Here is a 26,921-nt window from a genome sequence, read left to right as displayed (position 1 = left end):
ATCTAAGGGCCTCCCCGGTGGCGCAGTGGTTGAGCGCTGGGTTGCAAAGCTGCCTGCGGCCTCTGCAGCAACGGTTCAATACCCAGCTGCTCCCCGGCCACTGGAGGAGGGTCCCGCATGGTGCGCAGACCTCTCCTGCTGCCCGCTGCTCCCCTCAGCAGTGTACTTCGGTCCTTCTGCCTGCTCTGCTCCCTGCTCTGGCTCTGGTGAATTCTCACCCTCCCACGCTTCTGACTGTACCCAGTGCTTGTATAAACAAAACAAATAAATAAAACAATAAAGTCAATCATTTAAAAAAAAATCATCTAACACACACATAGTTTACTTTGTCTTTACTCTTCCTGAGACAATTTTCATTATATCTGCTTAACTCTGCTTTCAAAGAGTGAAACAGGTTGTCCAAAAACAACCTGTCAATTTCAGGAGTGTGAACATCAAATAAAATACTTTTAACTTAGTCTAAAAGAAGGCGGTTATGTTCTTTCAGTTCAAAGGAAAGTTTTCTGTGAAAATCACAAACAGTAAGTATAAATTCTTCCAATCATACCTATAAAAGGTAATCAATTGTCTAAAAAACATATATAATATCTGAGTAATCACTTAATTCAGTGAAGTGCTTGATATTCAGTACTGGTAAGTTATATGCCAACACAATACTGTTTCTCAAATACTATGGCTGGCACATGACAGGAATTCCAATCTAGTCGGATTGGTGACTGATCTGCGAAGGTAACAATCCTGTACTTACTATGCTCCCCACACTTGTTAAGTGAACACACAAACATCACCATCCCTACCAAGAACAAAGAAACTAATGCCACTTTAAAAGGAAAAAAAGGCTAGGATTAAGCCATTAAAAGTAGGCTTGTTAGGGCCTCCGCAGTGGGTTGAGCACAGCACTGTGAAGATGTCCGCAGCTTCTGCAGTGCGGGTTCAATTCCCGGCTGGCCAGGGAGACACCCACATGGTGCAACAGACCTCTCCTGTCTTGTCCACTGCTCCCCTCAGTAGTGTTTTCGGTTGTTTGCCTGTTCTGCTCCCCGTGCTGTCTCTGGTGAATTCTCTCACCCTCTCACATCTCTGGCCTACACCCCAGTTCTTGTATAAATAAATACATCTTTAAAAAAAAAAAAAAAAAAGTAGGCTTGCAGTATGAGCCAGACAGAACAAAAGTCATATCTATGACAGAAGTCTGAAAAATGAAAATAATTCTAAAAAGTAAATTGTAGTCATTTAATCAGTAGGCATTGGTAAGCCAACACAAATTTACAAAGTATACAATTAAAGTACTAAAATATGTTACCTTTTGTTTGGCAAATCCAGGATCAATCACGAATACCACGCCATCTATTGTCAAAGATGTTTCTGCAATGTTAGTTGACACTACTACCTGTTAAGAAATAATGTAAGTCAAGCAAAATCGAAATGTAAGACTAATAATAACTTTCACTAACAAAGAATTTAAAATCATTAAATAAAAGAAGAAATGAACTCTGATTATCAATGGCAATGCTTTAAAAAGATAAATTAACATTCAGGAATTCAAATTTTTTATTTAGTTCATTATAGCAACTTTCTTCCACAACGAAAGCTATTACTACTTCAGGTATTACTCAACCACATTATATTCTGATTATTTAAGTAGAACGATAACATGAAAAAATATTCCTTAATCTTATTGAATGGAATATCTCCCTGACACTTCTTGCTTAATATCCTAACTTTAACTATGTATATATGTATCTTTTAATGTCTTCTGGCAATACTACCAAGGAAAACTTTTATCACCGCAACTCAATTCAACATCTTAAAACAATATATAGTGTGGGGAATGGGGAAATCTTTAGTTATAAGCCAAGAAGAATCGGTGGATCATCGTAATCAAATGTACATGTTTTGAAAAATGTACAAAGCATTAATGTGCCACTGCATAAAAGCAACTGTTAAAGGTCATTTAACTTTTTATTAAAAGAACTTTTCAAGGCTTTACATACATCAGAGATTGCACTTTTTAGGGTTTTAGTGCATTCCAGTTGTTTTAGGAAATTGTTGAGGAGCTTGACCATGGTATGTAACTTCTCTTTTAAACAATGGAAAAATGGGGTATTCATTAGTATTTTTACCCAGAACTTATGACTTTCAGGAACAATTACTGCCATTAAGAAATACCTATATATCCAGGCAGATAACACAGAAAATGAATCAGAGTCTGCTCTTACAGATTTTACAGTTTGTACAAGATTAGAACTGGACAGGAAAGTGCACATGACACCAAATATACACTGATATTTAAAGAGGGTTTTGTTGTTGATGTTGTTTTTTAAAGTTGTTAGTTAAGACAAAGAATGCTTACTGAGAAAATGGCATTTAGAAGAGCTGTTGAGTAGAACAGGTTCATAAAGCATAGAATAGGTTCATCACTAGCAATAGAAGTTTCAGTTTACAGAGGACATGAAGACAAGAATGCCCATAGGCACATAGAAGAAATGAAAAGGACTCTCCCAGTAATTCATGGTAGTTGAAAAACTTAAATAGTGAAGTGTTAGCAGGATATTATTTTAGGTTAATTTACGTTTTATAGCCTAAAAAATGTTTTTCACATTGGCCATTGAAAACACTGCAATTAGCAAAAGCACCATAGTTTACATTTTTCATGACATTTAGATGACACACATTCAGTAATTGGAAACAAAGCCAATATACGCAAGGTATGATAGGACTGACAGGTGAACATAAAAAAATATAAGCTCAGTTTACTATTCTAGCAAGTCCTGTGTTGCCGTAGAAGGAACTTAGGGGTAGGTGGCAGAACTAGGAATGAAACCTAAATAGCTAAATAATAGATTTTTTTACATCCTCAAGTTTCAAATTTATTACTCCTGAGTATTATTCTAGCTAAGGCAGGTTTTCTAAGAAATAAGATAATGAAGACGGAAAGACCTTTTAACTATACAGAACCAACTTTTGCTGCTATAACTAATAATGCTTCTGTGAGTATATATATATATACACATATATATACATATATACATACATATATACACATATATATACATAAATATATATATATACACACAAGGTCTTCCAGCTTTCTAGAACTCTAAGGTGGAAAGTATTATAGTCTTGATACTATAGTCTAGGACAATGGAGAAAATCTCTTTTAAAGTTATTTAGGGAGAAAAACATTTCACGTATTTCTTCTACACAGTACATTCAGTGTGACAAAAATCTCTTGATGTGATCAACTCTTGACGTGAACAACCCTGAGTTATTCTAAAATATATTTATCCATAAAAATATTTGTCGTACATGTTTTCTTTGAGTGTGTAGTAATACGCAGCACTTACAGCAGAGTCTACTGTCATCCAAAGTCAAACTCTAAAACCTGAGAGAAAACCCTTAGAGAAAAAACATTTTCAGGCATTCCCCAAATTAAAATAAACTGGCTGGGCCTCCCCTGGTGGCGCAGCGGTTGAGCTCTGGGCTGCGAAGCTGCCCGCAACCTCTGCAAGCGCTGGTTCAATCCACGGCAGCCGGCAAGGGTCCCACATGGCGAGCAGACCTCTCCTGCTGCGCCCACTGCTCTCTTCAGCAGTGTATTTCATCCGTCTGCCTGTCCTGTTCCCAGCTCTGGCTCTGATGAATTCTCTCACCCTCCCGCGCTTCTGACTGTACCCAGTGCTTGTATAAATAAATAAATAAATCTTTAAGGAAAAAAATAAACTGGTTAAAAAGCTTTAAGATAGGGGCTCCCCAGTGGCGCAGCGGTTGAGCGCTGGGTTGCGAAGCTGCCCGCAGCCTCTGCAGCGCCAGTTCAATCCCTGGCTGCTCCCCGGCCACGGGAGGAGGGTCCCACATGGTGCGCAGACCTCTCCTGCCGCCCGCTGCTCCCCTCAGCAGTGTACTTCGGTCCTTCTGCCTGCTCTGCTCCCCACTCTGGCTCTGGTGAATTCTCTCACCCTCCCACGCTTCTGACTGTACCCAGTGCTTGTATAAATAAATAAATAAATAAATCTTTAAAAAAAAAAAAAGGCTTTAAGATAATAAAAGGATCAATCAACTATACTGATTTAACAGTTCCTGAAGTGCAATCATGAAGTAGCTTTTGGGGAAAAGTCCTCTACCAAATTCTATCACTTGAACAGTAGTTCTCACTCTATCGGCCAACGAAATACTAGCCAAGGTTAAATAAAAAGACACACAAAGACACACACTCCACATAGAAGAACAAACACAAAACGGAGATGATAGAAGTTATCTAGCTGCCTTGGAACCTTAGTAATGGGGTGAGGCAGGCCTTAAGCTTGTTCCAGGTGTATGTAGCAAATGATCTTATTTTACTTTTGCATATTAAGTGTGCTAAGAGTAAACTTTAATGTAGATACACCCTTTCTTCCTCAACAACCTGCCTTCTTATTCAATGTATTTCAAAATTTCTACTTCAAAGCAGAACTCTGATGTACTTGAAGTCTGTTTGGACCTAATAACGCATTTAGGTTAAACCAGTTTGGATTTTTAGACCCCAGGGAACTCTGTGGGGTCTCTAATTCAGTGAGGACATTAACTCACTTGTTTGTAAGTGTCCCAGCAGCATCACACTAAGTTATCTTCAGAAATGGGATCATTAAATCTCTCTTTAAAACAATAGAACCATCTCCACAAGGGTCATTTCTCTTTTTTATTGAGCAATGTATGCTCTGAGCCGTGATAATTAGTAAACTGTAAAATAAGCTACAGAAAAACCAGCTATTTGTAAGAACAAAATGAATGAGAACTAAATAAAATCAAAGAACAGTTGCTGGATTTTAATAATACCAACTCTATAAAATAGCAATGACAAGTCTTAGTCAAAGGATACACAGAAGAGATTTACTGATAAGTATAAAGAATCTACAAAATTACTAGTTTTAGCTTAAAATCAGATACTTGAATAAACAAGGATTATTAAAACAGGTACTCTGTACCTATATTTATGTGATCTACCCTCAAATACATGTATTGCATTCTGAACCTCTTTGACCATTAAAAATGAAACAAGTTCACTCAAAAGGAGCTCAGCAGCTTTAAGAATGTTAATTAAGTCCCCCAAAGCCTATACTTTACTTTTAAAATAGGCTGCATTTTAAAACTAAAACCTGTTTAGAGGCTTCCCTGGTGGCACAAGGGGTTAAGACCCAACACTATGAAGCTACCCGCAGCCACAGCAGCATGAGTTCAATGCCCAGCTAGGGAGGTGATCCACATGGCACAGCAGACCTCTCCTGTCTCACCCGCTGCTCCCCTCAGTAGTGTATTTCAGTCGATCTGCCTGTTCTGTTCCCCACTGTCTCTGGTGAATCCTCTCACGCCCCCACACCTCTGGCCTGTACCCCAGTTCTTATATGCATAAAGTAAATAAATCTTTAAAAAAAACAAAAAAAAAGAAAACTAAAACCTGTTTAACAAATTATAAACTCTACATAAATTAATACAATGAGTAAAATTATCTTACAAAAGATATCCGAATATAAAGTAATACAAAATTAAACTGCTTGGGCAAAATTCTAAATACTGTGCTAAATATTTTGTCCCAAACTTTCAAAACTTCATTTTCTATGGTAGCTATTACCCTTATAGTAGGACAAATAAACAAACAAAAAAATGGATCAACTACATTTGTTTCACACAACTGAGAGCAGGCAGTAAATCCTAAAGTGTTCCTATGAAACTAAATTTTATCAGTAAAGTGCCAGTGAAAGACTCTGGACACAAGCTCCAGCCAGGATGTAATGAATTCAACAGAGGAACCAAGCTTTGGTTTCCAATTCTTTCTTTTATAATGTAAATAGGATATTATCATAAAGTTGTGGCATTAAAAAGAAAAAAGAATAAACAGTAACCAAATACCAATTCTTGGTTGCTCCAGTGTCCACCCATAATTTTTCTCACATAACCTCTCTCCCCAAAACCCCATTAATCTTTCCTCCACCCCTACCTGGGCTGCTAACATGTGGGTGTGATGGTCACCTGCTAATCTTCCCTGCTAGTCACGTGTCATTCTTACCTCCTTTCAGGCAGCTTCCCTAACTGCATGAAAAATACACTGCTTTAGAGAGTGGCCCCTCCTCTGTGAACTAATCTCCCATAAAAAAATGTTCATTTTCGCCTCCCTGGTGGCACAGGGGTTAAGTCTCATTATTATCAAACTATTGCCAGCCACTGTGACATGAATTTGATCCCCAGCCAGGGAGCTGACTGACACACTGGGCAGCAGACCTCTCCTATCTGGCCTGCTGCTCCTCACAGCAGTGTATTTCAGTAGATCTGCCTGTTCTGCTCCGCACTCTTTGGCAAATTCTCTCACTCACCCGCACCTCTGGCCTACAACTCAGTTCTTATATTCATAAGTAAAATAAATCTTAAAAATAAATAAATGCAAAGTAAAAACCTTTCATTTTCACTTAAAACATGTTGAGATTCAAGGTGTTTTCCCTCATGTGAGAATGATGCATCACATGCCAAAGAAACCCTCTTTCCCTCCTTCTGCATCATCCAGGGAGGCTATGACACAGTGTTCTTCTCAACTACTAAGAGAAAGCTGATTGACAACAAGAGTTAGTATGATTTGATGGCATACTGTCCTAAGTTTTACTTGAATGAACCGACACTAATGGATGAAGGGACAATGTGACCCTTGGTTCCGATGCTGTATTAAAAGCCCAGGGTGGGACCCCAACAGATAAGCTCAACCCCTGCAGACACTGATGGCTCCCTCACCATCTACCCAGTCACCACACACACACACCCAACTATTGCTGCTACTCTTCACAGTAGGAGAAAATTCTTCTCAATAACCTTTAGATTTGAAAGAACACAAAAAATAATAATTAAAAAATAAAATCTAGTCTATAGGCTTAAATTATAGATTACACAAAAACTGCCATGTATCAGATCAGATCATCACCCGACTGAACATAATTTCTACTACACTAATAATAAATATAAGAGCTCAGATGTGAAGACAAACATGACAAATCTTGCTACATACCAATTTTACTCAATGGTAAATAAAAACACCCTTCCAAATTAAAATAAATGCAGGTGTACAATGTGCATATGATTTCTAGAAAAAGTAAATCCTCTGCCTGGAGGATGTATTAATCCCTGTTTACTATAGAAATGTCTACGTATACAGCTACTGTGCATACATTCACTGACACAAAATCCAGCTAAACATTCTAGGGAGTACATTTCAGAAACAAATTTAACTCTAAAAATTACATACTAATGGTATTCCTTGAAAAAACTTCAAATTGGGCAAAACTTCATATTTTGCCCAAAGTTCAAAATGCACAAAAGCCAGAGAAAAATATTCTAACATGTTCTAGAGAACATAATGACAAAATAATCTAAAAATCCAACACACTGATCAGGCTAATTTAAAACTTCAAAATAGGGCCTCCCTGGTGGCACAGGGATTAAAGTCTCAGCACTAGCAAGCTATCACCAGTCACGGCAGCACAAGTTCGATGGGGGGCCCGGTAGCTAAGCCACAAGGTGCAGCATACCTCTCCTGTCTTGTTCACTGCTCCCCTCCGCAGTGTTTTCCAGCAGATCAGACTGTTCTGCTCCCCACTCTGTCTCTGGTGAATCTTCTCACTCCTACCCCCGCACCTCTGGCCTATACCCCAGTTCTTGGATGTATAAATAAATATAAAAAAAATTAAAATTCAACAGAGTGATCATCTTCATTGTTCTTACAGATCTGTGAGAAACTCAAAAGCTACCTTTCCCCCTACCAATTTTATATTCCACTAGGCTGGTACCACACACTCATTTGGAAAGTTCTTTCAATTTTAAAGAAGTTATTTGGTTCATTTAACTTTTACACATCAGGAAGTAATTAGTCGTGACATAATTAATTATCTTTATAACTTTTTATCAAAACTATTTGTAAAAACATACACCAAAAAGTCGTAAATCAGTTATTCCTAAAAAATAAATAACAGGGCCTCCCCGTTGGCGCAGCGGTTGAGCGCTGGGTTGCGAAGCTGCCCGCAGCCTCTGCAGCGCCGGTTCGATCCCCGGCTGCTCCCCGGCCACTGGAGGAGGGTCCCACATGGCGCGCAGACCTCTCCTGCCGCCCGCTGCTCCCCTCAGCAGTGTACTTCGGTCCTTCTGCCTGCTCTGCTCCCTGCTCTGGCTCTGGTGAATTCTCTCACCCTCCCGCGCTTCTGACTGTACCCAGTGCTTGTATAAATAAATAAATAAACAAATAAATAAATAAATAAATAAATCTTTAAAAAAATAAAAAAAATAAATAACAGATTTAAATTTTACAGTATCTCACTCAGGTAAGATTTTTTTCCTGCACAAACTCAAATTTATAGCAGCTATGAGTGCCCAGTTTGCCCTAGATGTTAGCCACTTATACAGACCACCTATCAGCCCAAGGTGACTAAGTTAATGTTATCTATTTCCTCTTTAAGAAATAAAAATTTTAACACCAGAGATTAAGACTTCTAGCAAAATCCAACAGTAGCTATTATATAGCCCAATTAATGCATGGGCTTTAAAAAAAGGTGGGTTGTCTGAATGGTTTGTAAACAATGCCATCTTATTTTCAAAGAATCCATTAGAGCCTCTATCTCTTATTTGGAGAAAAAAAATAAGGCAGCAGCACCACAGCACCTCTGCTGCAAACCAGAGCTCAAATCCCCTTGCTATCTCCATTAAAGTGCCCAGAACAGGGCTGGAAATCCCTTCAAAATCCCAAATGGGGCACAAAGCCACAAGATATAAGGTTACTTATTAAGAAAATTCCAGGCTGAAGCCAAAGCCCTGAAGAAGTGTTTAGTTTTGCCAAGTGATTTAATGTGGAGAAAGGGAGCATGTGGCCATCTTCTAATCAAGCTGGCACTGGGTAAGGACAGACTTTCTACAATTGCTGGGTGATGGCAGAGTGGTGCTGCTCCTCTATAGTCAAAAAAGACACAAGACTCCCGGCTGAAGATCTTTTTTCAGATTTACCCTTGAAAAGCAGATTATTGTGTAGTGTATACTCCATATCACACTGAACCTACCGTAATTTAATCCTTTTTAATTCAACTTGGTATCTCACCAACAATTCTTTTAGAATTAATGAAATATTTGAGAACATTTATAGGCTACCTTTCTTCCGATTGCTCCATTCTGTTTTTTTGGCGGTGGAGGTTCAAAAATTCGTTGCTGCTGCTGAGGCGGAAGTGTAGAATACAATGGAATGATTTTAATATCACCAACTTCAGGGCCCAAATCATCAACCTCACGCTTTATCCTCTTACAGGCTTCATCAATTTCCTACAAAATGAAAGTTTGAGTCTTAAAAGAAACATACATGGAATTCACTGGACTTTACGAAATAATTCAAGAAACTTTTGATTTCTGTTAAATAAACACCTTACTTGCATTCCACACCCTTTTCTTCAAGTTGGATGTCCTAATTAATTTTCAACAAATGGCGCTAAAACTGAAATTTCCCAACCAGGAATATTCAACTACACAATAACCTTTTCAGTTTTCACAATCTGAGAGAAATTGATATGCTAGATACTTTAAATAAGCCAATTAGGCTTTAATGTCACGTATCACTAATGCAATTATATGGAAGATTTGCTTCATTGTGCCTAATGAGGACAATCACCTTTACAGTATCAACAGAGACATTTCAAAGAAATAGGCCAACCTAAGTATCTCACAGCATTTTCAAAAATGCCCCTACCAGAGAAAACTATTCCAGTGCATTTGCATTCAAATTCAGATTTGAAGGGAGGACATAATGAATACTGAGAATGTGAGAGGTAGATATAGGCTACAGGGAGTGGCAAAAGGAATTAAAAACGAGAAACGGACATATTCTAAGTTTTACTGAAGTGAAGGTTCAGTTAACCTAGGAAATATTTAAATAAGTGACTTTGCAGTCTGTCCAATGAACACCCCAATGTAATCCTTACCAACAAATCATCTTTATCTGAAAATAGGTCAATTAAAAAAAAGTTATGAAGTGAATTTACTCTACGCTCTTGTATCAAGAAAAATGTTCCTTGGGCCTCCCTGGTGGTGCAAGGTTAAGCTGTAGCACTATGAAGCTATCCTCAGCCACTGCAGTGTGAGTTCAACACCCCACCACGGAGCTAATCCACATGGCCTGGTTAATCCACATGGCACAGCAGACCTCCTATCTCACCCACTGCTCCCCTCAGCAGCGTATTTCAGTCAATCCGCCTGCTCTGTTCCCTACTGTCTTTAGTGAATCCTCTAACCGCCCTCACACCTCTGGCCTGTACCCTAGTTCTTGTATGCATAAATAAATAAATCTTTAAAAAAAAAAAAGAAAAATGTTTCTTGAAATAATTTTAGATCAAAGTTTAACTGTCCATGTTAATACAAACCTATTGGACTTTTAACAACAACAAAAAACTTTCCCATCCATTTCAAACATACTAGTTTTCTTATATGAGAGAAGGTCTTGAAAACAGTGACAGAAAATTGCACCCCCCTGGTGGCGTAAGGGGTTAAGCACCTCATTATGAAGCAATCTGCAGCCTCTGCAGCACGAGTTCGATCCCTGGCCAGCCAGGGAACAACCCACATGGCGCAGCAGACCTCTCCTGTCTCGTCCACTGCTCCCCTCAGCAGTGTATTTCAGCCAGTCTGTCTGATCTGTTCCCCATTCTGTCTCTGGTGAATCCTCTCTCTCCCTGCATCTCTGGCCTATACCCCAGCTCTTGTATGTATAAATAAATAAATCTTTAAGAAAAAAAGTGACAGAAAATTAATGATTTAAGGTGAACAGTTCCCTTTGAGATCTAAAGTTTCTAAAAGAAAAAAATACTTTTCTCATGGTAAGAAAACATACTAAAGAAAACTATTTTAAAAAAACTGCTTTCAAATGTGAATCTAGATTAGAATGCCCCCTGCTGGTATGCAAATACAAAATTAAACATCTTGCAAATTTACAAAAAATTGAAGTTCAAAACTACTTTTCTAAAATAAAAAAAGGGAAAATCAATACCAATACTCAGAATTTTGTGATTTGATCATATATTTGATGATTAGAGTACTTGATGATCAGAAGTCAACAAACACCCAGATTTCACATATTAGAAGCATACCTACAAGAGAAGAAATCCCATTTCGTGTATGCTTTTATAATAAACAAGGTTTAAATATAAGTTTTAAAACTCTGCAACAAAAATATCCCCTAAAATTTACCAAATTTCCATAGCAACACTGTAGAACTCACTGCCATTCCCCAGCATAAAGCAACTATTTGCTTAATCCTACGTACCACAGCGAGATGGGATCTAATCAGGAGTTTCTGATTTGAGGAAAACTTTTGGCTCTGAATGTTGAACATAAATATGTTAGTAAGTTAATTTGCACCTTACTAAAAAAGGCTGAACTCAGCACCTATTAAAGACATTTTACTAAACAAAATTAAAGATGAAAGTATTGCTTAAAGATTGCAGGGTTTTAATATCTTCAAACATTTACAAACTATCATCTTCAATTACAATCATTCTTATCTAATTCTATAGTGTGCACCCCCCCCAAGGAATTCAGAGGCAACACTTATTTCTAATAATTTTAGGCATTAATGTAAAAAATTAACAATATTCTAGAAATCAAACTTGTCCCAAACTCTCATCTTTTAAAACTGGTTATCTCCTGCTCCCAAAACAGCCCAGATGACTAGAAATACTGCTTTTTAAGGGTCAAAATAGTAATATGGCCTTAAAAATGATTTTTAAATTCATAGGATTACTCATTTTACGAATGGTTTTCAAATTTATGAAGATGGCATTAAAACTCTCAAAATCTACCATTTAAATGACCAAGTAAAATTAATGAAAAGTTCACAGACATGCAAAGAGTAATATTTTATACATACTTTAAGTCAGCTCTACTGAACATAATCAATGAAACAAAATATATTACTCTGCTATCTTCTCCCCAAAGGTCTTAAAATTCAAGACTAGTTACCTAAAGGGAACCTAAAAATCTAACAGTCCTCATGTAAACCTAGCTATGATTACAGCAACACTTCAACTAAAAAGATATGCAATCCAGCACACAATAGAAAATTGTGAAACTCATTCCTTTTCCTCTCCCCAGCTGTGAGAGGGTTGCCAAATAGCAACTGCATGAAGTTGAAGTCATAGAAGATCTCTCAGGTCTTACCAATAAGGCCATCCAATATTTCAACAAAATTCTAACATGCTTGATTATCTGAACAGAATGACTATTTTTAAAGTCATTAAAGAAAATAAGTTGGGCCTCCCTGGGGGCCCAAGGGGTTAAGATGAAACCTATGAAACTATCCATAGCCACAGCAGCACCAGTACGATCCCCAGCCAGGAAGCTACCCACATGGCGCAGCAGACCTCTCCTGACTCGCCCGCTGCTCCCCTCAGCAGTGTATTTCAGTCACTCTGCCTGCTCTGTTCCCCACTCTGTCTCTGGTGAATCCTCTCACCCCCCCCACACACCTCTGGCCTGTACCCCAGTTCTCGTGTGGATAAATATTTAAAGAAAACACTCACTTTGGAGCAAGTAGGAAACTAGAGACAGACAATAAATGGGACAAAATGAGTATCTCAACAGTCTCAATAATGCATTACAAAATGTTTATATACTATCAAAAAAGCATTTGGCACTTGCTTCCAAAATAGAAATTCCCCCACAAAACGCATAAAAGGGAAGACTAGCAGGGACAGAAGTTTACGTAGAAAACCAAATTTGCAACACATCTAATTTCCCAAAAGAACAAGACTGATTCTCTACTGGGAATGACTGCAATCCCCAGGGGACATCTAGCAGTGTCTGCAGAAACTTTTGGTTGCCACAACTAAGGAAGAAAACATCTACTGGGATAGAGGATAGAGATGCTGACATGTGCCCTACAATGCAAAAGGCACCCCACAACAAGAATCAGTTCACATCATAAATAGTTTTGAGATTAAAAAAACCTTGCTCTACAAAAAAAACCATGGTCAATGGAACATAAGCCACCAATCAGTCAGACAATATAAAAGAAATGCAAAGATAAAAAAAAATGATACTTATAGTTCTTAATGAAATAGCATTTTGCTCCAATGTGATAAATCAGGCATCACTGCAGAAATGGTACACAAATAAGATAGTTCACCCACCAGTGCAGGCAGGCAGGCAGTCACAGCAGCTCTCTAATTTTGACATTTGAGAGAACAGGGACAATCTCTCAACAAAGTTGTTTTTTAGGGTATATCACAGGCATTACACCGGCTAAAATATATCTCAGAAAACAATAAATTAAAGGGAATATAAAGATGGCCTGAGGAACTTGAAGATGTTTTGTCCTCAAATTTCACCTGTTTCCGCCAGCAAGGAACTGGGCTAAGTATCTGCTGTGTTGTAACAAACTCTCCTTCCCTAGGCAGGCAATCCACTTGAGAAAAAATGTTCTGGAGTGGGAGTAAGATCTTTTACTGCAAAGGGCCAAAATATTTTAGAATTTCCATTCTCATATACTATTTATGCTACATATCCTTTCTTTTTATTTACAATAAAAACAAAAAACAATCTTATATTTAAATTAAGTTGTGTAAAATTAAATTTTAGTTCCTTATAAGTTGCACTTTAAATATTCAAGCTGAATAACTACAACCTAACTTGACAGCAGCTGTAATTCAAATTACTATCACTTTTATCACCAATGTCTCCAAAGTCGAATCTACAATAGCTACCTCAAAATTCTAAAAGCATGTAGTATTCTTAGGATAATTAACTACAACACAAACACTAATGGTTTAAAAAGGTATTCAGAGCATAAAAGGAATTTTACATGTTCCATATATAAATATAACTAAGTTGGAGAAATACTTTATAAATGGGGTATATTTATATGATTAATACAAGCCAAGTTTCTAAGTTTAAAGTTGTTGTGTACTAGAATATGCCAAAGGTGAAATAATTAAACAAGTATTGACGTTACCTCTTGACCAGTTAAGAAAAGTAGAAGATCACCCTCCTCCTCTTCACACATATGGATCTGGATCACAGTTCGAATTGCTGCTTCAAGATAATCTCTTTCTGGTTCGGGAGTATAAAAAATCTCAACAGGATGTGTACGCCCAGGAATTGTTAACAGAGGACAGTTATCAAAGTAAATCTGAAATTTTCCTGCATCTAGAGTAGCGCTCATAACTATAACCTGAAATGAAAACAGTAAATTATTTGAAGCTATCTTCAGAATACTTACGTGGTCCTAAAGAAAAATGCAGACAATACAGTAACATTTACTGGTCCATGTATGTATCAGTTATAAAGAAATTCACAATTCTGGACCTCCCTGGTGGCTCACGGGTTAGTCTCAGCATTATCAAGGTATCGCCAGCCACTACTGCACGAGTTTGATTCCCGGGCAGGAGGTGACCCGTATGGCACATCAGACCTCTCCTGGTCTCGCCCACTGCTCCCCTCAGCAGTGTATTTCAGTACATTCTCCTGTTCCGCTCCCCACTCTGTCTCTGCTGAATCCTCTCACCTCCTGCACGTATGGCCTAAACCCCAGTTTTTGCATGCATAAATAAAATCTTTAAAAAAAAAAAAAGAAATCCACAAGTCTCCACAAAAATAAACAGATTTTAAAAAATCAAATACAGAAAAGCTGAGCTATAATTACTTACATTTAGAAATAAAACTCACAAAAACTATCTTCAAAGAAATACCAAAATTTATAGTCATATATGATGTAAAAATGATTGGTGAAAGATAATATTAATACTAGTACTATTACTGCTATGTCTACCAAAACACAACAAACCTTGCATATGGGGGAAATAGGATGAACATTTGGGGTGGGATGCAGGGGAGATGACAGTAGCACAGGCACTAATTTCCTCCCTTCTTTCAAAGTATGACTTCTTTAGAAAAAAATTCCCAAAATAACCATTGGCTCTCTGTACTGTTATAAAAAGTCATAGTCACAAATGACTACTCAGTTGCAGGACTACACAATAGTGCAGATACCCTCCCTTCATGTAAATCATGCATTACATATGCCATTAAACCTCACTTTTAAGGTATTCTTGTAGTCCTTTACTTGTACTTAGTTTCTCCCTAAATCTTCAATAGCTCATAAGATATAATCAATCATGGGGCATCCCTGGTGGCGCACGGGGTTAAGACACAGCGCTATGAAGCTATCTGCAGCCACTGCAGCACCAGTTCGGACCCTGGCCAGGGAGGTGACCCACATGACACAGCAGACCTCTCCTGACTCGCCCACTGCTCCCCTCAGCAGTGTTTTTCAGTCAACCCGCCTGTTCTGTTCCCCCATGTCTCTGGAGAATCCTCTCACCATCCCCCCATATCTCTTGCCTGTACCCCAGCTTTTATATACATAATCTTAAAAAAAGATTTAATCAATCATGACAGTACTCATGTAACTTTCTTCAAATACACTGTCTGAAAGCACACATTAATTTTTATAAGCAAAAATACTCATTTCTTTTTTCTTTGAAGCATGCACTCCCTCTAATACACATACTAAGATGTCTAATTTTGAATGAATGATACACACAAAATGCAAAACAGGAACTTAAAAACCTCAAGACCCAAAAGTGTCAGAAAATACTAAGTTTTAGGTCCTTATCAATACAGAAATACTGCAGGACATGAAGTTCAATGAATGCATTTCTGAGGAAGAATCTGTTTAGGGCTAGCTAGTTCCACTCTCCAGCATTAGGTGGACATCTGTTACTTACTGAAGACTTCACCAGAGTGACAAGGCCACAAAAATGCCATGCTACTAAATCATTAAAAAATATAAAATGGGTGGTCATTAGAAATGGAAAAGATCTGGCTTAAAAATGCACTATAGGGCCTCCTCTCATGGCGCAGCGGTTGACCGCTGGGCTGCAAAGCTCCCTGCAGCCTCTGCAGCGCCGGTTCAATCCCCAGCTGCCGCCAAGGGTCCCACATGGTGCACAGACCTCTCCTGCCACCCGCTGCCCCCCTCAGCAGGTGTATTTCGTCAGTCTGCCTGTTCTGTTCCCTGCCCTGGCTCTGATGAATTCTTTCACCCTCCCGCGGTTCTGACTGTACCCAGGGCTTGTATAAATAAATAAATACTTTTTTAAATAAATAAATTTTAAAAAAGATTTATTTATTTATACAAGCCCTGGGTACAGTCAGAAGCGCAGGAGGGTGAGAGAATTCACCAGAGACAGAGCAGGGAACAAAAGAGGCAGACTGATGAAATACACTGCTGAGGGGAGCAGCGGGCAGCAGGAGAGGTGTGCGCGCCATGTGGGACCCTCGCCCGGCGGCCGGGGATTGAACAGGCGCTGCAGAGGCTGCAGGCAGCTTTGCAACCTAGCGCTCAACCGGTGAGCCACCGGGGAGGCCCTGTATAAATAAATAAATCTTAAAAAAAAAAAAAAAAAAAAGGCACTTTAAAGCAGAAGTATATTTAAGCCCTAAAATAAAGACAAGACAAAATTAAAAAACAAAACAATGTGCTACTGGTTGCTTCTTCTACATTTATTTTTACAGTAATGAGCAAGTGTTACCCATTTTAATATATAAATATTGTGCATACATCTATACGTACTATAAGTGGTAAAGGAAATTACTCACCTTTAAATCTGACCTCTGCCTTACAACTTCCTTCAGAACACCCATGAGTATATCTGTGGCCAATGTTCTCTCATGAGCCTCATCAAGTATTATTACACCGTAACGCTCCAAGAGGGGATCATTCATAGCTTCACGAAGCAACATCCCATCAGTCATATACCTATATTTGTAGAGAACATACACTGGTCAAGGTTCATACAAGGCATCTGAAATGGAAACTTCATGACATTAAATTGAAATGAAACAATATCAGGTAAGAGTGAACCTTTGCCCAAAAAAGTGTGCTACTGTTTCAAAATCAAGTACAAAATTAAGCCTCAAGAAAAAAATTTAAGAGAAAAATATTCATCAATCAAGTGACACATCAAATCTTGTCAAGTGTGACTGTAATAGACTGGAATACTAAGATGCATTGTGAAAACATGATAGCCTGATTATGGAATGTAATGATCACATGGTTTCATACAAATGCCAAAGCAAAACCTATCATTTAAATAATATTCTTTAAAACAAAATTTTAAGACATAAAAATATTCCACCTGCAGAACACAAGAAACCATTTAATATGACATGCAAATGTTCTTGTCTTTAAAACCTTACTTAATAATCACACACTAAAGCTTTTGGTTTGAAAGGGCTATACTAGAGCAGGAATCTCCCATCTTTCTCCATCCACCTCCAATTCAGTTAAAGAATCATACATAAAAAGCACCAAAAGGCATAAATTCCTGAAGGAGCAGAGAAATGCTGATAAAAATGTAAGGAAGAGAAAACACAAGAGACATCAGCGAGATCAATGAACCTAAAAAGAGGGATATCAGGCTTGGGGAGGGCGAGGGAAGATGACGAATATAGAATGCAAGCAGTCAGCTAAAGTGTAGTTGGCAGGGTCGTGGCAGCACATGTTCACCATGTGCCGCCCCATGTTCTGACTGCTGTTGTCATTAATACAAAACATCTATTTTTCCAGTCTGGCACCTGAACAAAGCAAAGTCTGCCTGCAAATGCTGAAGTCACAGCTCATTCAGTTAAATACAAACTTAGGATTTTATTTACAGATTTAAAAGCAGTATAAATTTCTTAAATCATCATTTTAACTTCACTTCACTGGCTCTATTTTTCATGAATTAGTCTTATCCAGTCTTTCATGAATCAACTTTGTTTAGCTAATGCCATCTGTTGAAGAAGCAGTAAGTTCAACAAATTGACAGCGTACAACAAAAAATTATCTTTACTTCATCTGGTCTTAATTTTAAGTTTAATGAGAATCCTGGTGAACAAATCCATCTTCACATACTTTATGCTATTCTTCTTTGGTCATTTGTTTTTAAAGTAAACTGCCACATTTCTGGAATCAATGTAGCATGACCTGAGAGATTACTTTTTATTAACACATGAATAGAAAGAGGAAAAAACAGTGCCAATTAAGCAGTGACTTAACACCTTATACAACAGAGCAGCAAAGAGCATGAATCAGCTATCCTGTAGAGCCTCCAGTTGCTCTGAAATATTTCTATCTATTTGAGGATTATGGTAATTTCTCCTGCCTTCAGAAATTATTACTGACATGTGATAGGCAATCTTTTTGTACAATCTCAGTAGCACAACATTACACTCATCTACTTGTGGAGTAATTTCCTTCGATTCAACAAAGTCCTCTTCTGTTGCTTTTCAAGGCAAAAAAAATTAATTGGTCAAACAACTAATGTTTTCTTAAATACTATCAAATTGACACCCTGCTGCTCAGTTTTTCAAGGCTACTCATTTCAACATCGCATTCTAGTGTAATGTTTTTGAAGACATTTTAAATGGCAAGTAAACCAAAAGCTAGTTCCAACAACACATACTACTTATTTTAAGTGACAAATATGTACACACAGAACAAGTTCAACCATTCACAGGCAATAGCAACCACCAAATTGCCACTAGTCTGTATTTTAAGACCCTTATTATTTAATTTTTTAAAAGATTTATTTATTTATACAAGAATCGGGGTACAGGCCAGAGGCACGGGAGGGTGAGAGGATTCACCAGAGGCAGAGTGGGGAGCAGAACAGGCAGACTGATGAAATACACTGCTGAGGGGAGCAGCAGGCGAGAAAGGAGAGGTCTGTAGCACCATGTGGGATTCTCCCTGGCCGACCGGGATGGAACCCGTGCTGCAGAGGCTGCACACAGCTTCACAATGCGGCACTCACTGGGAGGCCCGACCCTTATTATTTAAAATGCATCCCAACTTCAGATATTAAAAATATGAGGTCAAATCGATAAAGTATTAGAATTTAACTTGAAGAAAACTCCTTGAAAGTCATTTAAAAAGTCACCCCCTCGTTTTATTCTTTTCCTCCCTCACACTCAAGCTTCAGAATACCACAATAGTAGGGAAACAGCATTCAAAAGCAGAGCTAACCCAAATACTCTAGTGGTTCTAAAAACCACATCCATAATTTTTGGGCCTAATTTTCACTACCTTTCATAGTATTAATGAAAACTAAGGGGTGAGTGACAAGAGGAAGCTCCGATAATAAAATTTTGATTATTAATTTGGAAGTTTCAATAATGAAGTAATATTGCCTATGACAGATGCAGTACATTTTACTGGGTCCCCATCATCCAGTGTTTGTACAACTGTTTCCACACAAAGACTCTAAAAGTCATCCACATACCTGGGAATGGTTAGAAACCCAAAACCTGGGCCTCACCCCAGACCTAATTAATCAAAAATTTGGAAGGTGAGGCACAACAATCTGTTCTAACAAGCTATCATGTAAATTTTGACACTTCATAAAATGTGAGAAGCACCAGTTTAAATCAAGTTAAACAAGAGGCAGATTAAGCAAATTAGACAAAGCAGCAAAAACATCCTTGGAGTCTGTAAGATTCCAACCATAGTTGTTTACATGGAAAGAATAAACTAAAACAAAGAAATCCAGTGTGTGGAGTTACTTGGGGTGTGTGTTTGTGTGCCCACACCTCAACATTTACACTTCTAAAAAAAAATCCACAATCAACAGTGTTTAGAAAGCAAATACGGGAACAGAATTTATGAATTAAATTATTTAAAACAATTCTGGGGAGTATATGAAGCAAAATCCAACATTAAAAATGTGATTAGAGGGCCTCCCTGATGGCGCAGGCGGTTGAGTGCCGCGCTGTGAAGCTGTCCGCAGCCTCTGCAGTGCCGGTTCGATCCCCGCTGGTTGTGGAGATACCCACATGGCGAGCAGACCTCTCTCTCCTGTCTCGCCCGCTGCTCCCCTCAGCAGTGTATTTCAGTCAGACTGCCTGTTCTGTTCCCTGCTCTGTCTCTGGTGAATCCTCTCACCCTCCTGCACATCTGACCTGTACCTGGCTCTTGTATAAATAAGTATTTAAAAAAAGTGATTAAATACTTGTATAAAATTCATGTTTTTGCATGGTATTAAGTGTCAGAAACAAATGACAAATTGGGCAAAAACTGTAACATATCCAGAATGCCAATTTTGTTACAGGCACCTATGAGTCAATAAAAGACCAACTAATCATAGAAATATGAGTCAAGAATATGAACAGATATCATATTACACCACACATAATACAAACATTTTTCCATATTTAATATGATCAGGATGCATTTTGAAATAGCACCTTAACACATGACTGCCAACAAAGCAGCAATACTTCTGGAAAGCAAGCACAAGTCTCAGATTACAAAACAGAAATATAAATGGCCCATCAATACATGTGAAGATGTTTTTTCATACAAAAGAAATGCACATTAAAACCATGATATTCCCTTTTTTACACATAATATTGATAGAGATAAAGAGTAACACACAGCAGTGTTGGTAAGGATAAGAAAGCACACTCTACTTGCTCACACCTTACTGGTTACAGAAGGCAAAATATCTTTGGCAAGCAATCCGCAACTGCTATTAAAATTCTAACATATCCGGGCCTCTCTGGTGGTACAGGAGGTAAAGACCGCGCTATCAAGCTATCACCAGCCACTGCAGCATGAGTTGGAGCCCCAAGGGGCCAGAGAGCTACCCACACGGTGCAGCAGACCTCTTCTGACTCTCCCGCTGCTCCCCTCAGCAGTGTTATTTCAGTCAGTCCACCTGTTCTGTTCCCCACTCTGTCTCTGGTGAATCCTCTCACCATGCCCAACACACACCTTTGGCTTGTACCCCAGTTCTTGTGTGCAAAAGTAAATCTTTAAAAAAAAAAAAAAACCCACCTAGTATACCAACTGTACAGCACATGTAAATATTCAATATCCTCTACAACTCATTAACTCCTGTATGCCTCAGAAAATTTAAAGAAAGCCCCCCCTACACACACACACGCAAAAAACACTACCCAATGTGTGAATTATTTGAGAGGAGTGAAAGTGTTCTGGAATCCAGGAATTTCAAGAAACTGAATTCTCTGAAATATCAGAAAATACACCTGTGAATTTTATAAGTCTTTTGAGTTTAAATACTATCTTAAGGGCCTCCCCGGTGGCGCAGCGGTTGAGCTCTGGGTTGCGAAGCTGCCCGCGGCCTCTGCAGCGCCGGTTCAATCCCCGGCTGCTCCCCGGCCACCAGAGGAGGGTCCCACATGGCGTGCAGACCTCTCCTGCCGCCCGCTGCTCCCCTCAGCAGTGTACTTCGGTCCTTCTGCCTGCTCTGCTCCCCACTCTGGCTCTGGTGAATTCTCTCACCCTCCCGCGCTTCTGACTGTACCCAGTGCATGTATAAACAAAACAAACAAATATAATAAATAAATAAAAACATGCCTCTATTAAAAAAATAATAAAAAATAAATACTATCTTAAGAATTACACATTTTAGGGCCTCCCCGGTGGCGCAGCGGTTGAGCGCTGGGTTGCGAAGCTGCCCGCAGCATCTGCAGCGCCGGTTCGATCCCCGGCAGCTTCCCGGCCACGGGAGGAGGGTCCCACATGGCGCGCAGACCTCTCCTGCCGCCCGCTGCTCCCCTCAGCAGTGTACTTCAGTCCTTCTGCCTGCTCTGCTCCCTGCTCTGGCTCTGGTGAATTCTCTTACCCTCCCGTGCTTCTGACTGTACCCAGTGCTTGTATAAATAAATAATAAAAATCTTAAAAAAAAAAAAAAGATTTACACATTTTATCATATAAAGAACCCACATTCAAGAAAATAATGCTGGCCTTACAGAAACAGATTGATAAATAAATGTCTAGGTCTTAATGTGCTTAAAGTTTGAAATTTTTTAATCCATCACTAAATTTTTGGATTAATCCACTACAAGCCATGTCACATGAGTCTCTATTAAAGAAGTCACCCACATTAAAATGGCTACAAACAGGTTAATGTACAGTAATTCTTTTCAAGTTACAATGGATCAATGTTACTTTCAATGTAACAATGGAACTAAAACCAAGATAGATTTATTCACTTTTGTCTTCCCTACCACAAAAATCTATTTTTTAAAAAGATTTATTTATTTATACAAGAACCGGGGTACAGGACAGATGTACGGGGAGGGTGAGAGGATCCACCAAAGACAGAGTGGGGAACAGAACAGGCAGACTGACTGAAATACACTGCTGAGGGGAGCAGCGGGCGAGACAGGAGAGGTCTGCTCGCCATGTGGGTATCTCCATAACCAGTGGGGATCGAACCAGCTCTGCAGAGGCTGCGGACAGCTTCACAGCACAGCGCTCAACCGCCTGTGCCACCAGGGAGCCCTGGTGTTGGTTTGGAATACTTTTTAAATTACAACAGAAGAATGACAAAGCTAAAATAGTTTTCATGTGTCAAGAACTACATTGCAAATGTGACCATATATGGTATAGTGCTTTCAATGAAATATATAGCTCTTTTCACCACTAAATATGGTTAGCTGAAACACCGTACCCATCCATAGAAAGCCAACACTGGGCTTCCCTGGTGGCGCAGGGGTTAAAGGCTCAGCAAGATCAAGCTATCACCAGCCACTGGGGCATGAGTTCAATGCCGGCCTGGGAGCTACCCACACAGCACAGCAGACCTCTCCTGTCTCCCCACTGCTCCCCTCAGAGGTGTACTTCAGTGAGTCTGCCTGTCCTGTTCCCTACTCTGTTCTCTGGCCTGTACCCCAGTTTTTCCTGTATGCATAAATAAATCTTCAAAATATAGAAAATAAAGTTTAAAAAAATGCCAACACTATGAAATGGTCAATTACCAAAAGAGCAAAAATTTGAAACATATTCAGTGAAAGCTTTTATAATAATTCAATAGTTACCACCAAAATTCACCATAATTTATCTTTCTCCATCAAAACAATTTCTTTTCCATATCAGTCACTTCTGTATGCCATGGATAGAAAACAAAGAGCCAATCATCTGTTCTAAGTATCTATTACTTAAAAATTAATTTATTCATTGCTTTAAATAATCTGGCTATTTCCGGATTCATGACAAACTTCAAGTCTTCTGTGTGTATGTCCAAAACAGCGGTATTTTATCAAAATATATTATTAGGAAGTCACAGAACTTTACAAAAACCTGACCCATGTAGTGGCCTCCCTGGCGGCGCAAGGGGTTAGGCACTGCACTATGAAGCAACCCGCAGCCTCTGCAGCACGAACTTGATCCCCGGGCAGACAAGGAAACAGACATGGCGAAGCAGACCTCTCCTGTCTCACCCGCTGCTCCCCTCAGCAGTGTGTTTCAGTCAGTCTGCCTGTTCTGTTCCCACTCTGTCTCTGGTGAATGCTCTCACCCCCCAAGTCTCTGGCCTGTACCCCACCTCTTATATGCCTACATAAAAAATCTTCAAAAACAAAAAAACAAAAAACCCGACCCATGTAAACAAAGCAGATTAAAACTTTTTTTCAGTATTAAGAGCTCCTAAAGGATGGCTTATGTATAATTCCCTAGAACAATCTGAGTTTAGATCACTGTATTACCTTAACATACAAATATAGTACTTCTTTGAGTATAAGCATTTAAACTGACAGAATTGTTAATTCAATTTCTTAAATGATAGTCTATTTCAGAGAAGAAATACATTCTTGCCGTCACCATTCAAAACAATTTATAGTATCATTTTCCAGAGTCCACACATGTGATACTACACAAAGAAACTACTAGCTTGAGGCAGTTCAGTTTCACTTTACTCCATGCCACATTCCTTATGATGGTATCATTTTTTTTTTTTAAAGATTTATTTTATTTATTTAGACAAGCACTGGGCACAGTCAGAAGTGCGAGAGGGTGAGAGAACTCACCAGAGCCAGAGCAGAGAGCAGAACAGGCAGACTGACGAAATACACTGCTGAGGGGAGCAGCGGGCAGCAGGAGAGGTCCGCGCGCCATGTGGGACCCTCGCTGGTGGCCGGGGATCGAACCGGCGCTGCAGAGGCCGCGGGCAGCTCTGCAACCCAGCGCTCAACTGCTGCGCCACCGGGAGGCCCTGATGGTATCACTTTTGATAGTTGCTGTGCTAAGTATCAGGCAAAAATCAAAACAGTAAAGGCAACAAGTGTCCAATCTGATGCAAAGGTTTAAAGACTGTTCAACTGAGCATTTTCCCTTTCAATGCACATGTGGCATTTGTTTAAAAGGCTACTAAGCTATTAAAACATGAAAACTTTCACGTTTTTGGCCAAAGTACTAAATAAATGGAATTTTGAGGTACTTCTTTAGAACTAGAGCACCGTGTAAAAACCACTAAGTTATCAAGCTTGCTGTGGATGGACTGCACAGAACTCATCTGCCCATCTAATTCGCTCCATCCTTCTCAGCACACATGAAATAACTCCTCCCTACACTGTGAAATAATCTACACATTGCAGGTAACACTCCGATTATTTTACTAATTGCTTACCTCCCCAACCAAGTCAGAAAAGAGCTAGTGATGCCAAGCAAAGTTCCTTTATACAGTCCATATCCCTGTCATTAGGAAAGGTTAAAGATCTAGGTTGGCTCAAATTCAATCTGATGTATTCATCAGAAAAAACAAAAACATTACAGTGTCTACAACACTGTAATGGTACTATAATCACAATACTATATACAGCATAATATTGGTTACAATGAAAACAAACCCCCAAATGTAAACAATTACATGAAAAGGAAATACAGAATTTTTACTAATGTGGAAATCAGAAATGTTCTAATACCAAAAAAAGGTCAGAAAGAAAGAAAGTCAAATCATACTTGACATGTACAGCTTCATGGTTTAGATGAAATGTTTTAAATCAGCAATTGGGGCCTCCCTGGTGGCGCAAGGGGGTTAGTCTCAGCACTCCGAAGCTATGCGCAGCCACAGCAGCACCAGTTCAATCCCCAGCCAGGGAGCTAACCACATAGCCCAGCAGACCTCTCCTGTCTCGCCAGCTGCTCCCCTCAGCAGTGTATTTCAGTCAATTATCCTGTTGTTCTTCCCACTCTGTCTCTGGGAAACCCTTTGATGCCCCCCCACACACCTACACCCCAGCTCTTTTTTAAAAATATTTTATTTTATATAATTCTTTACACCCCAGCTCTTGTATACATAAATAAATCTCAAAGCATAGCCTTTAAAACTTTCCAACAGCTGAAATATAACTGTGGTTTGCATTTCATTCCAAGACACTGAATCAAGCATAAGAAATTAAAGGAAAAAAGGGACAACTGAATCATTTTTTCAAAACACGCTGCCTATTCCTCGAATTTTCACCAGTGTTGAAAGCAATGCTCTGCCATCCTCACAACAGAATTTACAGGAAGCTAGGGTGAAGGGTCTATGTAGTATTTTATAAGATGTTGGCACTGCCAAAGAAAGTTTTCCATAATCCCCTTGCAAGTACTTAAGAACAAACACAAAGGTCAGATGTAATAAAATATGCAGGCCTTTAGGAAATCAAGTTAGCTTTCTATGAATTAGCAAAAGTCAACAGAATTCTAATCCTAGGGTGACAGCAGTGATTTTCTTAGTCTTTGTTAAGAACTGCTTAAATGGTAATTTATCATTTATTCTTCATTCCCAATTCCTTTCTGAAGGTCCAGTTAAACTCTTTCTAACTTCAATGCTACATCGGAATTAGAACAAAGCCTATCATTAACAATAAACTAGTTTATAATTAATGGTCTTTAAAAGTACCTGTTTTCCACATCTTACTGCCACTCCTATACGAATACTTGGATTCATTCATTCATTTCACAGTGACACATCAAGTTTTAGTTCAAGTCAAACCCCCCCAAATGGTAATTCCAATTATTAAGTTAAAAGGAATTTTACTAAACTGGCTTTATAAATTCTTTTCTAATTATTAAGGTTAACAGGTAATAAGATCCCATAATTTCGCAAACTAGAAATCTACCCTCATCAGCAAGAGTAGTAATGTTCTACTTGCTGGGTGTCAGGAATTACTCTAAGGGCTGATAAAGACTAGTGTAGTTGATCTCAGAACCACCCGATGAGGTAGTTATTATCAGTCCTCATGATCTGAAAAAGCAATATGCACAGAGAAGTTAATAAACATAGGCAAGATCACAGCTAGCAGGTGGCAGGATACAACACATGCACTGTGATCCTGGAGTCTGCACTCAAGCCATCTATTTCAACAAGAGGTTTCCTTGTTGGAAACCCACTCTGGAATATTTCATCTTTCTGCAGTTACTGCTACAGACAGGATTTTCCAGGGACTGCAAAGAATTTGCCATGGCAATGCCTGCTACACCTTTGCCTGCTACAACCTCCCACTCCCCGGGTCAACCTTAAAGGGTCTGTACCAGCCAGCACCTTTTTGCAGTAGTGTGTGCTGGGCTTCCTGTATTTATTACAAACTTACGGATTCTTTCATCTTTCTGTCTAGATTGTGTTTTAGAGATTAAAAAATCTTCAATATTCTGACCCATATTATGTGAAGTAACACTTCTTTGGTTTGTTCAAAGCTTCCCTCCCTCAAGTTTTACAAAGGGCTGGTCACATCCTGAAACCCAATACTGTTCATTTCTCCCTGTCTGGCCTACAATCTTGTATGCATAAATAAATAATCTTTTCAAAAAATAGTTAGATATAGGACAAACATTTCAAGATGATGTACAGGCCTATCTTACAGAACAAATATGGGTGCTTCAAGAAAGCTACAAATACTTTGTTTCATAAACATTACCCCAAAATGGGGTCTGTCTTGTGACATATTCAAAATGTAAATGATTGACACCCCCAAACAACATTCAAAATAATTAGCAAATCACGCATACCAAATCATCACATCATTATATCCTTCCCATGGAATTTTTTTAATAAGATTTACTTATTTATGCATACAAGAACTGGGGTACAGGCCAGAGATGCAGGGCGTGA

At 38.9% G+C, this 26,921-nt stretch overlaps 1 protein-coding gene across 1 annotated transcript in view; it reads right to left on the bottom strand.

Annotated features, from left to right (window-relative positions):
* The window catches only part of DHX15 (DEAH-box helicase 15), a gene marked incomplete at both ends in the record, with an annotated part of 56,698 nt that overhangs the window by 11,811 nt on the left and 17,966 nt on the right, over positions 1 to 26,921 (bottom strand). The window contains 4 exons of the mRNA XM_084232898.1: positions 1,304 to 1,390; positions 9,151 to 9,318; positions 13,994 to 14,212; positions 16,642 to 16,801. Of these exons, the coding sequence (XP_084089024.1) occupies positions 1,304 to 1,390; positions 9,151 to 9,318; positions 13,994 to 14,212; positions 16,642 to 16,801 (634 nt within the window). The remainder of the gene's footprint in view (positions 1 to 1,303; positions 1,391 to 9,150; positions 9,319 to 13,993; positions 14,213 to 16,641; positions 16,802 to 26,921) is intronic.

The sequence above is a fragment of the Talpa europaea genome, assembly GCF_964194135.1.
Source record: "Talpa europaea genome assembly, chromosome: 5".
In the NCBI taxonomy this organism is placed as follows: domain Eukaryota; kingdom Metazoa; phylum Chordata; class Mammalia; order Eulipotyphla; family Talpidae; genus Talpa; species Talpa europaea.
Note: the sequence above shows the minus strand (reverse complement) of the source record. Positions and strands in the feature narration are given on the sequence as shown.